General features: G+C 43.2%; 1 protein-coding gene across 1 annotated transcript; it reads right to left on the bottom strand.

Annotated features, from left to right (window-relative positions):
- Positions 1-1171: 1171 nt before the first annotated feature.
- LOC127536690 (anoctamin-7-like) lies at positions 1172-15851 on the bottom strand. Its single transcript, XM_051957747.1, is given in 25 exon segments — positions 1172-2630; positions 2735-2854; positions 3075-3165; positions 3273-3418; positions 3490-3695; positions 3815-3981; positions 4096-4193; positions 5187-5241; positions 5355-5466; positions 8065-8167; positions 8242-8340; positions 8468-8605; positions 8686-8829; positions 8972-9068; positions 9202-9292; positions 10146-10292; positions 10295-10310; positions 10391-10501; positions 12467-12524; positions 12602-12738; positions 14080-14187; positions 14347-14453; positions 14537-14594; positions 15337-15442; positions 15760-15851. Coding segments are annotated over 25 exon segments (2682 nt in total). The 5' UTR covers positions 15774-15851; the 3' UTR covers positions 1172-2477.
- Positions 15852-16202: the final 351 nt, after the last annotated feature.

Here is a 16202-nt window from a genome sequence, read left to right as displayed (position 1 = left end):
TAAATCAGTAAAAAAAAAATCCCCAACTTTCTGAAAATTTGCAAAACCTTCAGGAAAAAAATTCCAGCGATTCCTTAAAAATCCCCCAAATTTGGCTAGAAAATTCTTGTGAATATTTTCCAAAAATGAGTAAAAATCTTTTTAAAAAATCCTAAAAATATCTAAAGTGATTACATATATATCAATAAAACTTCTAATATTTTCTTTAAGAACATTCACATAAAAATCAACCAAAATCCAACAATTTTTTTTGTGAATGTTCTTTAGAAGCATTTTTAACATTTTTTTTCACCAAATATGTTCAAAGATTTCCCCAAAATGTTGAAAATGTGGGCATCAGAAGTTTCACTGTGAAAATATAGTTTTTCCACATTTTCAAACTTTAAAACGGGTCAATTTTAACCCACAGGACGACACCAGAGTTAAAAGTAGTAATAGAGGAACATCTGCACGCAGGGAGGCAAAAACCATTGCTGCAGTGGACAGTTTAGAATTTACAAGAAGGACATGGACAGGAACTGAACATGGGTCAACCGTTGGAAGGCAGCTCACCACTTTACCACCATCGCTACCCAAACATGATGTGTTCATTGTGTAGGTTAACCATCATTCGGTGCAGTGCAGCTGTGTATGGGGCAGGAAGATTAAAATAAACATCGAACACGTTTAGATTTGTGAAAATTCTGCCATTCAAAAAGCACGTTATGAAATCAGTTACTGCACGTATCAAACTAAGTAGAAACTTTAAAAAGTCATACTTTATGTGCACATTTTCATCCTGTGTTTTATACCAAAATGACATTTATGTGTCAGACTGATCTTGTCCTGATTTATGATCTAAATTTCTAATTTGCCCTAAAGCCCAAAGCTGTTGTAGGAGACTGTAAAACAGGAAGTCAGTTTTCTTCATTCTACACACTCCCTGCTGCATGTATGTGTTCTGTATCTGTGTATATGGACCTCGTGGTCAGCAGGTGAACTAAGGTTGACCTTCAGACTGTCACATTCTGGATATTTACTGTAAATCTGGTTGGATGAAGTTTCTTGATGTGAACAGTATTTAAAATGGAACCGGCTTTGGTTCCAATGTAAAGTGGAACAGAAACAGATAAATACGCATCAAGTTTGGTTTTAATCTGATTCCAAGATGAAATGAAGAAACACAAACACCTCAGCGCTGTAAGAAATTTATTCTCATAAGAACATTGAAAGGAATTTATCACTAAGATGTTGGTTTAGATGTATAAGTACAACCATCAGCATATGTGTCCATATATATTAAAGTCTCTAGATAATAAAAGTACAATCTGTCTATTCAGTAACAGTAACTCCATGTTCAGTCTCAGTGTGAAATAGTTTTGAATGTTTTGTTGATGAACATTGATAAAATATCCTCACTCAGATGTCTTGTGCAGCTGTTTTAGAGGCTAATGTTCTCTCTGAGGTAGCTTTGACAGAGTTTAAAACGCTTTAGGCTCCAGGTTGGAACTCTAGTCTAAACCTGGTTGAACCTGTAAGGACTCATGACTACCGGAGCACGTTTTGTCTTCATGTCTTGTCTTGTATGTCTTGTTGTCAGTCTCTTGCAGACCTCTTGAGGGATTTAACAACTCCTGCAGTTCTTCTTCTACCAGATGTATTTAAAACCTTGTACAGGTCCAGCAGAGGTCTTGCAGACGTCCTACAACATCTGGTCAGTAATGCAGACCTCTTGAGGAGCTCTTCTAGGATGTGTAAAGATTCAACACAAGGTCCTCCAGACGTCTACCAGATGTTTGATAGATTTTGTAGAACTTTAGAGGGAGTCTTGTAGTTCCCATGAAAGTCCTGAAGAATAGAAGGCAGCTGATGTTCTCTTTGGTTCTTCATCCAACAGGTTCTAACTGACAGATGTGGAGTCCCAGATATTTATTCTCACACTAAACTCAACCCGAAACCCAAGAGTCACAAGACTGGAGGCGTGAATTGTGGTGAAACTGTTTGATGGGGCAATTTCAACTGCCCAAGGAGGCAGCATCACTAAAGGTCACATCTGGACCCGTATGAGCCTTGATTCATGTGATTAGTGAAGGATCTAAACACCTGGGACTCCCCACCATCAGGGAGAACTGAGAAGCCTATTGGATAGAGATAACATGTCTTCAAAAACCAAGAAGTTCAGCCACCTTCTGCTGAAGCCTTGGGATTATCATGACCTGGAAGACTGAGAATCTTCTAGAGTTCTTGAAGAACTTGTTGACTAGATATGTTGAAGATCCTCAAGACCTTTTGCAGAACACTTAGGGGTTTCTAGAGCTTGTCCATGACTGGCCGAGGTCTTTGGAACCACTTGCAGGAGGATGTGTAAAGGTTTAAAACATTACATCTTCTAGACACACAGTTCTTGTAGATCTTGCAAATTTATGGTAGGACTTTCCTCTAAAGGAATGTTGGATCTCAGTTGTGTAGGTATGGAGGCGGTGGGACTCCTCTTCATCTCAGCTGCTGCCTGGTGGATCACTTTCCTCTGGGATCTCCTTCAGGTTTGGTGGAGGAGAGTCGCTCTGTGGTGGTGAAGTTCTGGATCCACGCTGTCGCAGGCTGCTGGATGGAATGTCCTTATGACCAGGAATCATGGTTTTCCCCAAAGACTGCAAAAACACAACAAACCAAACTATAACTCCACTGAAACACAACTACGGTTTACCAAACTGGAGTGACATAAAACAGTCTGATGACAGGTTCAAGTCTGGACCTGGTTCTCAGCCAGCGCCTCTTTAGCCATGTAGTGCTCCCTCTTTATCTTCAGCTCCACCTCTTCAGGGATGTCGGGGACCATCAGGTCTATCAGGCGGCCGATGAAGAAGACCACATGCTGAGGAAGAAAGACGGCAAAACCCTTCAAGATCTAACAGGAAAGTAAAGTTTCTCAAAGTGAACTTCCTGTTTGGATGTTTCTGGTTTTTAAAATACAATCCAGATATTTTACCTTCTGAGTGTGAAAGTTCAGGTTACAGACAGAGCTCAGGTGAATCTCCAGAAGCTTCCTAAAATACGGTCATACCAAGTTCACCTGAAGCGTGAGAGACACCAACCTCAAAGACGATAATGAAACCGAGGCGTATGGCGAGGAGATGGAAGTACTCTGGCAGATATTCACCGTTTTCATCCCTGAAACCTCGATACCTGCAGAGGACGACAGCAAACATCCAGTCAAACACCCGCAGAGACACCAAAGCATCCGCAGGATCTCCAGCATCAGCAGCACATGGAGCTGCAGTCTGCTCACCGACCTGCAGGAGGCGTTGTGGTGCTGCTGGTTGAAGGTGTGTGGAGTCGTGGCCAGAGTGAAGCTGATGAAGCCGCTCAGCGTGCTGTCTCTGGTGTAACGGTAGTACAGACGAGGCAGGAAGGACGAGGTGAACGCTATGAGGAAGGCCTGAAACACAAAGTGGACGTTGTGCTCAGACCGCTCTGGGACCAACACGTCCTCCACGTGCACAGTCTTACGTTGCTGAGGACGGCCATGTGTGTGATGAACTGCAGGATGGGAAACCAGATGCCGATGTCCTGAGCTCGCTCCGCCACCGGCCGGCGATATTCAGTCACAAACTTGTGGGCGTCCAGACGGATCTCCACCCAGTTATTGATGAGAGCGAAGAGAGGAGCGAGAGGACAGGCCGCTACGAAGATGGTGATGAAACCAAACTGCAGCACTGAGGAGGACCAGCAGGACTGTTAGACGCTACATTTCTGAAACTCTCTGAGCTGTTCACAGCTGCTGAACCCATCTGGTGAACCTGAGGCCGGTTCCTGGAGCCTGAGGAGGACTTACCCATCTCCAGATACTCGCTGAACAGTCCCTCACAGACCAGCAGCTGGTAGTCGTCCTCCCAGGGACAGACCTCCTCCTCCTCCTGAGCCTCCTCTCCATCCACCTCCTTCTTCTTCTCCTTCAGCTGAGGTCTCAACTTCCTCTTCTGCCACCAGGACTTCAGCTTCCTGTCAGAGAGACACCATCACGTCCATCCCTCACCTCTAATATCTAATCATATATCTAATGATCCCATCATCCCTGTGGCCTGTCGGTGTTTATTAGTGTGTGTTGTTGTTTACGGGGAGATGAACTCCTGGATGTTGTTGATCAGCTGTTTTCCCACCATGATGACCAGCAGCTCCTGAGCCAGTTCAATCAGACATCCTCCTGCTCCACACTGAGGAAACATCATCCATTCTGTTCTGTTACAGTTCATTCATCCATTTCATCCACAATCAAATCGGACAGAAGAAAACAGGCACGACACGATCGATGCCTCCGCTAAATCCTCATGTTGGACACCCCTGCTCTACATAAACTATCTTCAAGTTTCTCCAATTAAACAACCGTTTAGATCAGCTGTCTGACCAGCTGAGCATCTCTGAGGTAAAAGGATCGACTTTCCTCTGAGGAACTGGATCAATGAGTCTGGCTGGAGAGAGACTGATCTCAGGTCAGAACCACCATGAAGCACCTCACCTGTACCTGCTCTGACTTCCTGTTAGACACAGCTGATGCTAAGCTGTTGTAGTAGATAAAGCCCCGTGTTGGAGGACCATATTCTCTTCTTAGACCACCAAACCTCAGAGGTCAGCTGTTCTACCAGCGAGGCTGCTGGGAAATCAAGTCTCTGCAGCAGCAGCTGGAACAGTCAGAGGAAAAATCTCCACAGATGTGTTTATTCATGCCTGGTGTTAATATTTCACTGTTTTTAACCCTCCTGTTGTCTGAATTTATGGGCACCAAAAATGCTGTTTCCTTGTCTGAAAAAAATCCAAAAATTCAGCAAAAAATTCTCCAAATTCCTGAAAATTTGCAAAACCTTCTTAGAAGTTTTATTTTTAAAAATCCCCCAAATTTGGTAAGAAGGTTCTTGTAAATATTTATTTAAATAAATAAGAATCTTCAAAACAAATCCTAAAAATATCTAAAGGGATTCCATATATATCAGTAAAACTTGTGATATTTATTTTAGAACATTCACAGAAAAAGTTTGAAAATGTGGAAAAAGTATTTATTTTCAGTCAAACTTCTCATGTCCACATTTTCAACATTTTTGGGAAATCTTTGAACAACAAATGTTAAAAATGTTTCTTTAGGAACATTCACATAAAAATCAACCAAATCCAGTGAATTCTGCTGGATTTGGTTGGTTTGTTTTCAGACTCACGTCTTCGTTGCGAACTCCAAACAGAGTGTTGTAGTTTCCGGGGTAACCAACAAACCTGCACACAAACAAACAAAACTACATCAAGTTCAACATCTGATCGTCAAATTGTTTGTCGCCCAAACCCAGAGAAGTCATGTGACCGGAGCGGCCGCTCTGATTGGCTCTCACCTGCCTTTGAAGAAGGCGATGTAAACCGGAGACGAGTAGAAGTTGACGAACTGGAAGATGAAGACCTTGAGGATGAACATGTCTTCATACTTGGTCTGAGTGCGATGCATCTCTGGGAACACACACAGCACACAGACACTGTGCAGCTACACGCGTGTACAGACAGACACACAACCCTCCAACACGTGTTCAGGTTCATTTCAGTCTGACTCTGTCCACTTCAACACCTCAGAGTTTTATTCTAACCTCCTGGACTTCCTATTTTCTGTTTACATACTAATACTTCAGCAGCACCAAACAATGTTTTCATTCATCTATCGGATATTTTCTGCGTTTATCAATCAGCTGCTTGGTTCTAAATGTTAAAAACATTTTGCTTCCTTCTTGTGTCACTTGTCTAGTTTTTGTTGCTTTGTATCTCGATCTTGTAATCGTCTGTCTTGTTTTTTTCCTTTTCTTTGTCATTTTTCTCATTATTTTAGGATCAGGTGAGGTTCCAGGTGAGTCCCAGCAGGGGGCGCCAGCCTCACATTTCTGAAACCTACAACACAAAGTGCTGTGAGGAGAGTGGAGGAGGAAAACCAAAACCTGCTCTTCATTTTGGTTAACCTTCATTCTTTCAGGGAGCTCACTATGATCATATCTACAGCCTGAGGAAAGGAAAGTTAACCCGATCTGCTCAGAAAGGAGGATAAACGCTGAAATAAATCACCCACACGACGCCGTTTATCAGCCAGAAACAGGACACACAATGACAAAAACATGATGCAAAATGACAAAAATGAGACCAAAAATGACAAAAACATGATGCAAAATAAGAAAAACATGATGCAAAATGACAAAAACATGATGCAAAATGACAAAAACATGATGCAAAATAAGAAAAACATGATGCAAAATGACCAAAACGAGACACAAAAGAACAAAAACATGATGCAAAATGACAAAAACGAGACACAAAAGAACAAAAACATGATGCAAAATGACAAAAACATGATGTAAAATGACAAAAACATGATGCAAAATGACAAAAACATGATGCAAAATAAGAAAAACATGATGCAAAATGACCAAAACGAGACACAAAAGAACAAAAACATGATGCAAAATGACAAAAACATGATGTAAAATGACAAAAACATGATGCAAAATGACAAAAACATGATGCAAAATAAGAAAAACATGATGCAAAATGACCAAAACGAGACACAAAAGAACAAAAACATGATGCAAAATGACAAAAACATGATGTAAAATGACAAAAACGAGACACAAAAGAACAAAAACATGATGCAAAATGAGAAAAACATGATGCAAAATGACCAAAACGAGACACAAAAGAACAAAAACATGATGCAAAATGACAAAAACATGATGTAAAATGACAAAAACGAGACACAAAAGAACAAAAACATGATGCAAAATGAGAAAAACATGATGCAAAATGACCAAAACGAGACACAAAAGAACAAAAACATGATGCAAAATGACAAAAACATGATGTAAAATGACCAAAACGAGACACAAAAGAACAAAAACATGATGCAAAATGACAAAAACATGATGCAAAATGACCAAAACGAGACACAAAAGAACAAAAACATGATGCAAAATGACAAAAACATGATGTAAAATGACAAAAACGAGACACAAAAGAACAAAAACATGATGCAAAATGACAAAAACATGATGCAAAATGACCAAAACGAGACACAAAAGAACAAAAACATGATGCAAAATGACCAAAACGAGACACAAAAGAACAAAAACATGATGCAAAATGACAAAAACATGATGTAAAATGACCAAAACGAGACACAAAAGAACAAAAACATGATGCAAAATGACCAAAACGAGACACAAAACAGCAAAAACAAGCTAAAAGAAATCACCCAAACGTTCATGAGCCAGGAACAGGAAGAATGAGCAGATTTTCGTCTCAGGCGTTCGTTGAACTCATCAGGAAATGAACCAAATCTGAGCTACAGCCGTGTTCTTTATTAAAACCACTTTAGTCAACAAATTAAAAACTAAAATTGTTCATAACTTTGACTCATTTTGGGCTTTTTGAGTCAGTTTTGACAAATTTTCAGTCATTTCTGATTATTTTTATTACTTTAGTTTGTTTTTCTTTTAACTGCCCCTCAGGGATAAATAAAGTGTTTAAATTGAGCTGAATAATTTCACAGGAAAAGGAAAAGGAAACATTCTGGGTTTAAAAATAAAATACAGCAGTAATCTTCCAAGCATGGCTGTTAGCTGTTATTTCTGATAAAAGCCTGTTTAGAGTTAAACTGTCCTGGTAAAGTTTTCTGTTTAAAAATAAAAGTAAAGAACGTCTGTAGTCTGTAGTTCCACTAAAGGATGTGAAGATGCTCTGAGCAAAGCTTAAAGTGACGCCCAGCACACACATCTGATTATTCTAACTGCTTTAACGTGTAGTTTGGCTAGCATGGCTCAGAAACAGAGGAGATAGTTACAGATCCATCCAGCATGGTGGAACATCTACTGATGAGGAGCAGAGAGGAAACATGCAGAGCAGGATTATTGTGTTACTGTCTGTTTGAAGCTTAGAGATTTTCCAATAACCTGAGAAATAAATTCAACGAATGAAGACCAAATCTCAGTAAAGTGACTAAAATCAGGAATGAGATCAGGGCGGTGTGAGAGCCAGCTGCTGTAGTAGTGTAAAGCAGCCGGCCTGACTCACCCCAGCGGGTGAGGATGTGGGCCAGAGCGGTGTAGACTCTGGACAGCAGCAGGATGACCAGCAGGTTCAGAACCGACCCGGACAGGCTGGCGATCCTCCCGGCCTGAAACACAAACACACCTTCAGCCTCCTCACGTCTCCAGAGACACTCGGAGACGTTCCGGTCGTCGCGCTCACAGAGAAGTTGAAGAAGCTGAAGTCCGACTTGTAGATGACGATGCTGAGGATGGTGCGATACAGAATGATGGCGATGAGGAACATCAGCACCACGGCAACCTGCAACCAGAGACCGGAGTCAGGGGGATCCAAACACAAACCAGAGGAAAACGACATCAAACCGACATCAAACTGAGATCAAACAACATCAGTCTACATCAAACCCTGTCCACCATCAGAGACCCACCATGATGATGATCACCATGCAGCCCGTCACAGTTCTGTTGAGGCGCGTCTTCTCAGGAAAGTAGGGTTCCTCTGCTCCGGTCACCGGGTTCCTCACCGTCATCGGAGCCATGGCGGTGAACTCTGGACGAGGTCGCTCCTGTGGAGGACGAAGGGACGCCATCGGTGAACTAAACCCGTCTAACGGCACCTGAAGCTGCAGGCGTGAGGACGTCAAACCTCGATGTCCTGGAAGTCAGAGCAGTCCCAGCGGTGGGACAAAGACGAGCAGGTCCTCTTCCAGTACTCCAGGAAGGTGACGGCCCACAGAGACATGAAGACGCTGAGAAACACGGTTCCTCCGTTATCGAACAGCAGACCGGCCTGCAGACAGACAGGAGGACAGACAGACAGACAGACAGACAGACAGACAGACAGACAGGTATAAAGACAGACAGGAGGACAGACAGACAGGTATAAAGACAGACAGACAGACAGACAGACAGACAGACAGACAGACAGGTACCTTGTAGGTGCTACAGATGCTGGAGTAGTTCCAGTAGGAGCAGATGTTACAGATGGGACACATAATGAATCTGTTTCCACTGTTACACACCTCCTTCCTACAAACAACCAATCAGCAGACATTAAACATGTGATGTCATCAGCGTATTATCGATCAGACACATATTGATGACTGATCGGTGCAGCACAGGAAGTGATTCCTGACAAACGCTTTGGTTTGTTTGTACTTACGCTGGAACATCAGTGGCCATGAGGCCGAACCCGATCAGGAAGATCACCGTGCCGACGAGAGACGCCGGTAACAGCCAGGCAGTGTAGAAACCTACAGTCACAGAGAGTTACCATGGAAACAGTCAGCATGAAGACCTACAGTCACAGAGAGTTACCGTGGAAACAGTCAGCATGAAGACCTACAGTCACAGAGAGTTACCGTGGAAACAGTCAGCATGAAGACCTACAGTCACAGAGAGTTACCGTGGAAACAGTCAGCATGGAGACCTACAGTCACAGAGAGTTACCGTGGAAACAGTCAGCATGGAGACCTACAGTCACAGAGAGTTACCGTGGAAACAGTCAGCATGGAGACCTACAGTCACAGAGAGTTACCGTGGAAACAGTCAGCATGAAGACCTACAGTCACAGAGAGTTACCGTGGAAACAGTCAGCATGAAGACCTACAGTCACAGAGAGTTACCGTGGAAACAGTCAGCATGGAGACCTACAGTCACAGAGAGTTACCGTGGAAACAGTCAGCATGAAGACCTACAGTCACAGAGAGTTACCGTGGAAACAGTCAGCATGGAGACCTACAGTCACAGAGAGTTACCGTGGAAACAGTCAGCATGAAGACCTACAGTCACAGAGAGTTACCGTGGAAACAGTCAGCATGAAGACCTACAGTCACAGAGAGTTACCGTGGAAACAGTCAGCATGAAGACCTACAGTCACAGAGAGTTACCGTGGAAACAGTCAGCATGAAGACCTACAGTCACAGAGAGTTACCGTGGAAACAGTCAGCATGAAGACCTACAGTCACAGAGAGTTACCGTGGAAACAGTCAGCATGGAGACCTACAGTCAGATACAGTTTCCATGGAAACATACAGTCAGACACAGTCCCTGATTAAACCAGCAGTAGTGAACCAGCCACTCCGTTAGTGTCGTTGCTATAGTTACCGATCCAGGCAAAGTACAGCGCTATCTTCTCCCCAAAGTACTCCCTGATGTGGTCCAGAGGCTGGTAGCGCTTCCAGCAGGACCACTGGGCCCAGTACGCATACAGGATCTGTCTCAGACCCAAACAGTTGGGCGGTACCGGGGGGAGGGCAGCCGGAAGTCACCCTGCAGACAGAGACAGATGTTCAACAGCTGGAGAACCTGGAGAAGCACAGCTGTGGAGCTTCAGGCGGTCCAGCTCTCACCTGGTGCAGGGGGTAGGCAGCAGTGAAGACCTGCTCACTCACCAGCCGGTCGATTCCCACCTCCCCCTTCTTCACCGACCCGTACGGAGTCCTGGCCAGGATCTCGTACAGCTGCAGGAACACAACACCATCAGGGAGGACTTCCTGTACGAGCACGGCAGGTTTTCTTCTAGCTAGGCTAGGCGCTAAGCTAGGCTAACTGTAGATATGGAGGAGAGGTTTTACATAAATGTTGCAGTGAAAAAACGTAAAATAATAATAATAATCATAATAATAATAATGAATGGACTCAACATATCTAGTATGTTTCCAGAGTCCAGAGCTGAACAAAGTGGAGGCTCCATATAGATGCAGCAGGGGAATGTCCATGTTTTATTGAACTATTTACTACTATTTACCACATTACATCTCCCTGTACTTTAATACTTCTTACCCTGAGTGTGTTTGAGGACGTGTGTGTTTGAGGATGTGTGTGTTTGAGGATGTGTGTGTTTGAGGATGTGTGTGTTTGCTGACATGTGTGTTTGCTGATTGTGTTTGAGGTTGAGGCGTTGCCGTCGGCAGCGTCCGTCTGTTGACTGAAACATCCTGGACCTGTGGGGTTCTGAGTGGGAGCCAATCAAACACAAAGTCTTCACAGAAAAACAGCTTTAATTTTGTGATGCATGAACAGAGTTTTAGACTGAACCAGAGGCAGTGTTTCCTCAGAGAGACTGAGAGGAAAACCAGTCAAATAAATGCAGCAGAAACAGAGAACAGAGGAGATAGCTGCTGGAGATCCATCCAGCCTGGAGAACATCTACTGATGATGAGCAGAGTAGAGAGGAAACATGGACAGGACGAAGAGACAGAACAATCAGAAAGAGACACAAAATGATAAAAATGAGATACAGAACGACAAAATGAGACTTAAAATGACAAAAGTGAGACATGAAATGAGTCGACTGAGACCAACGACGACACAAAGAAAACACAAATCCGGGTTTCTATCATGAGTTCAGAGGATCAGAGAACAGGGAGAAGTGGTTCTTGTTGATGTTTTCATGAATGCTGCTGACTGCTGGAGCTGAAACCTGGAGGTTTCTGTCTGGTTTCCTGTTATGCAGTCACAGCTACGTCTGGAGTAAAGCTCAGAGTTTGAAGCTCAGAGCCGCCGTTCTTATCAGACGCTGCAGCAGGACGTTAATCAGACAAAGTGTTTCTGCAACACTCAGACCTTCACTCACATTAAACGTCCACCAGTCAGAAGGAGGGAAAGCTTCTCAGCAGGAGTTCTCCTAAAGAGCTGTCAGAACATGGTCTTTGTTGTTCTGAATTAAAAACCTCATCAGTCTGAGGAGGAACTGAACCCAACACCTCCTCACATTTTATCTTCTGTTTCTGTTGTTTTCTCATAGTTAGTGTCTCCTTTTGATCTTTCATGTCTCTTTGTGGTGGTTTTATCTCCTCCTCCTGGAGACACTGAACTAGCTACTACTAGCTTTGGTCATTTTGTGTCTTGTTTATGCCGTTTTCAGTCGTGTTTATGTTATTCTGTACCTAGTCTTTGTTGTTTTGTGTGTTGTTTTGGTCATTTTCTTTCCGACTATCATCATTTTCTATCTTGTTTTGTCGTTTTGTCTTACTTTCTGGTTGTTCTGTCTCCTCATCCTGTAGATGCTTTTCCTCTCTACTCTGCTCATCATCAGTAGATGTTTCTCCATCCTGGATGGATCTCCAGCAGCTATCTCCTCTCTTCTCTGTTTCTGCTGCATTTATTTTAGCCTCTCTGAGGAAACACTGCCTGCAGGCCAACCTAAAACTGTTTTGGTCTCAGCTGAATTGGTCCAAGAGAACCAGAACCAGGAGGACGAAGGTTCTGGTTTTGGAGGATCTGGTTCAAACAAACACTTTAACATTTTTGGAGAATTTGTCCAGGAAGAACAAAATAATTTGGATGAAATATCAGGATCTGGATTCATTCAAAGAACGCCTGAAAGCTCAAACCTTCTGTTTTTTCAGGTTGGTCCAGAACGTTAAAACAGCAGATGAAGCTGAACAACCGGTTGTGTAACGTCCTGCAGAACCTGAACTCACCACCTGGTGTCTCTGAGTGGTCTTGAAGAAGGTCTCTTGGTGGTCGCTGCCCAGGAACCTGCAGACAGAAGACAGAGAGGTGATGGACTGAAGCTGCAGCTGGACGCTGAGGACAGAGTGTCTCAGTGGTTGGACCTCTGCAGCTTGTTGGTCCTGAACTGACAGGTGTAGTAGTCGGCTGGGGGGTTGGGGACATCCTGGGACAGAGGGTTGGGGAGGGACAGCTTGGACAGGACCTGTTCAGACCAGTTCAGGTTTGGAGCTTCCACCACCTGCAGGACGACAAGGAACAGTGATGTAACACAAGTGTATTAGGCACCAAACCACAAAAGTGAGGCATGAAACGACAAAAATGAAACACCGAATGACAAAAATGAGACATCGAATGTCAAAAATGAGACATCGAATGACAAGAAAAGACACCAAGGTGGTGGCAAGGACAAGGATCAATGATTTAACAAAAATTATTGTTATTATTATTATTAATAAACTAGCAGTTCCCCATGTTTCCAGTCTTTATGCTAGGCTAAACTAGCAGTTCCTCTTGTTTTCAGTCTTTATGCCAGGCTAAACTAGCAGTTCCCTCTGTTTCCAGTCTTTATGCTAGGCTGAACTAGCAGTTCCTCTTGTTTTCAGTCTTTATGCTAGGCTAAGCTAGGAGTTCCCCCTGTTTCCAGTCTTTATGCTAGGCTGAGCTAGCAGTTCCTCTTGTTTTCAGTCTTTATGCCAGGCTAAGCTAGCAGTTCCCTCTGTTTCCAGTCTTTATGCTAGGCTAAACTAGCAGTTCCTCTTGTTTTCAGTCTTTATGCTAGGCTAAGCTAGCAGTTCCCTCTGTTTCCAGTCTTTATGCTAGGCTGAGCTAGCAGTTCCTCTTGTTTTCAGTCTTTATGCCAGGCTAAACTAGCAGTTCCTCTTGTTTCCAGTCTTTATGCTAGGCTAAACTAGCAGTTCCTCTTGTTTTCAGTCTTTATGCTAGGCTAAGCTAGCAGTTCCCACTGTTTCCAGTCTTTATGCTAGGCTAAACTAGCAGTTCCTCTTGTTTTCAGTCTTTATGCTAGGCTAAGCTAGGAGTTCCCCCTGTTTCCAGTCTTTATGCTAGGCTGAACTAGCAGTTCCTCTTGTTTTCAGTCTTTATGCTAGGCTAAGCTAGCAGTTCCCTCTGTTTCCAGTCTTTATGCTAGGCTAAACTAGCAGTTCCTCTTGTTTTCAGTCTTTATGCTAGGCTAAGCTAGGAGTTCCCTCTGTTTCCAGTCTTTATGCTAGGCTAAACTAGGAGTTCCTCTTGTTTCCAGTCTTTATGCTAGGCTGAGCTAGCAGTTCCTCTTGTTTTCAGTCTTTATGCCAGGCTAAGCTAGCAGTTCCCTCTGTTTCCAGTCTTTATGCTAGGCTGAGCTAGCAGTTCGTCTTGTTTTCAGTCTTTATGCTAGGCTAAGCTAGCAGTTCCCTCTGTTTCCAGTCTTTATGCTAGGCTGAGCTAGCAGTTCCTCTTGTTTTCAGTCTTTATGCTAGGCTATGATAGCAGTTCCTCCTGTTTCCAGTCTGCTAACATCTGCTAACAGCTAAATATGGTAGCCTAGCGGGCTAACCAGGCGAGAACTTGTTGCGGTTTGTACCTGCAGAGGGACTCTGAGGCTGATCTCCTCGGCATAATAACAGAGGAGGCTCCACGGAGCGCTGAGGAGGATGAAGGAGGTCTTCTTCTTCTCCTGGAGGACCACCCTCTGCAGAGCAAACACCTGTCAGGTTCTTGGTTCCACATGGTTCTCTCTAGCTGAGTGTTTATTTTCAGGTGTGAACTATGATGTCATGTGACAGTCAGGTGACATCACCAACAAACAGATCATATCACCCGTGCTGCCAGGTGTGTTGGTTTTACTCACCTGCTCCTGCAGCAGTCCACAGCGTCTCAGTCGTTTCAGAAACTCCTCCCTAAACTTTGCGTGGGCGGAGTCAACACCTTTACGCTCCTCCCATACCAGCACAAAGTCTGTCCAATCAGAGGGCAGGATTTACTCTTTGCTCTTTCTTGTTTCTTTGAGTTGATTGATCATTAACCAGAATTAAACTCACCGACTCCAGTTGATCCATCTCTGAACACGTTTCTGTCCCGATGCTGACCAGGTGCATTCTGGGAAATAATGACAGAAACAGTTCAGCTCCACAGAACCGAACATCAGCTTCAGATCTGAAAACTCGATTTTTCCGGTGGTTTTTTGTGTTTTTGTTTCTTTTCATCATCCATCAGCTTAGTCCCTGACAGCTTTCCTGTCTCCGTTGCTAACGAGGTCGACGACAACCTGAACAAACATTTTCTGTTTTATCAGCTAAACTGCAGCTTCTTGTTCTGTTTCCTGCATTTAATCAGACACAATTTCTTTAAAAACCAGCGGAAACTGAAGCTGCTGATCTCTCAATACTTTATGCAATCAGTTCCCTGTTTCTAGTCTTTATGCTAGGCTAAATTAGCAACTCCCTCCGTTTCCAGTCTTTATGCGAAGCTAAACCAGCAGTTCCTTTTTTTCCAGTGTTCATGCAAGGCTATGCTAGCAGTTCCCTCGTTTCTAGTGTTCATGTTAGGCTATGCTAGCAATTTCTACTGTTTCCAATCTTTATGCTAAGCTGGCAGTTCACCCAGTTTCAAGTGTTTAATGCTAGACTATGCTAACAGTTCCCCATGTGTCCAGTCTTTATGCTAAGCTAACTAGTGGTTTCTCCTGTTTCCAATCTTTATGCCAGGCTAAACTAGCGGTTCTTCCTGTTTCTAATCTTTATGCTATGCTAGCAATTCCCCCCGTTTGCAGTCTTTAAGCTAAGCTAAGCAAAGCTAGCAGCTGCCCTTATTTCCAGTGTTCAGGTCAAACAACTGTTACCGTGGCGATGCTGCCGTAGTTGCTGTCCGGGCTGGTTTCCATGGCGATGAGCGTTGCGCTGTCGTCCCTCTGGTCCCCCCTCCTCCTCATCTTCAGCACCTTCGTCCTGTCGATTCACATACATCATCTCAGTACACATCAGCATGCTAACATTAACTTGTTCACATGCTAACATGCTAACATTAACTTGTTCAGATGCTAACATACCAATATGCTAACATTAACTTGTTCACATGCTAACATACCAACATGCTAACATTAACTTGTTCACATGCTAACATACCAACATGCTAACATGCTAATACATGAACATACTAGCATGCTAACATGCTAAAATTAACTTGTTCACATACCAACATGCTAACATGCTAATACATGAACATACTAGCATGTTAACATGCTAAAATTAACTTGTTCACATACCAACATGCTAACATGAGGTTAGCCTCAGCAGGTGAAACATGAAGCAGAAACAGGTTAAAATCATGCTGCTGTGACGTTTTTACAGAAACATTCATGATGTAATAATTTCACGTTTATTTTTATAAATCTTTTATTCTTTTAATGTGAAGGCTTTCACACATCATCCTAAAGCGCTTTTATTTTGGTAGCTTCCATATGAATAAATGTGTATTATTAATAATCTAAAAACGAAGTAAATGCATTTTTAAAATTGCATTGAAATGAATACAACTCTATCAGGCTGCTGAGAGGACTTTAATGCAGCAGCTAGAACCAGAACTAGAACCGGGACTAGAACCTGATGTGCTTCATCAGTTTAATTCATGCACACAGACATCAGAGACTGAGGAGGACTGACTGAGTTTAAAGCTGAAGTCCCCAATAATGAATTATTATTATATTAA

This window comes from Acanthochromis polyacanthus, chromosome 13 (assembly GCF_021347895.1).
Source record: "Acanthochromis polyacanthus isolate Apoly-LR-REF ecotype Palm Island chromosome 13, KAUST_Apoly_ChrSc, whole genome shotgun sequence".
Taxonomy (NCBI): Eukaryota; Metazoa; Chordata; class Actinopteri; family Pomacentridae; genus Acanthochromis; species Acanthochromis polyacanthus.
The sequence above is the reverse complement of the archived record's forward strand: the minus strand, read 5'-3'. Positions and strand labels throughout refer to the sequence as shown.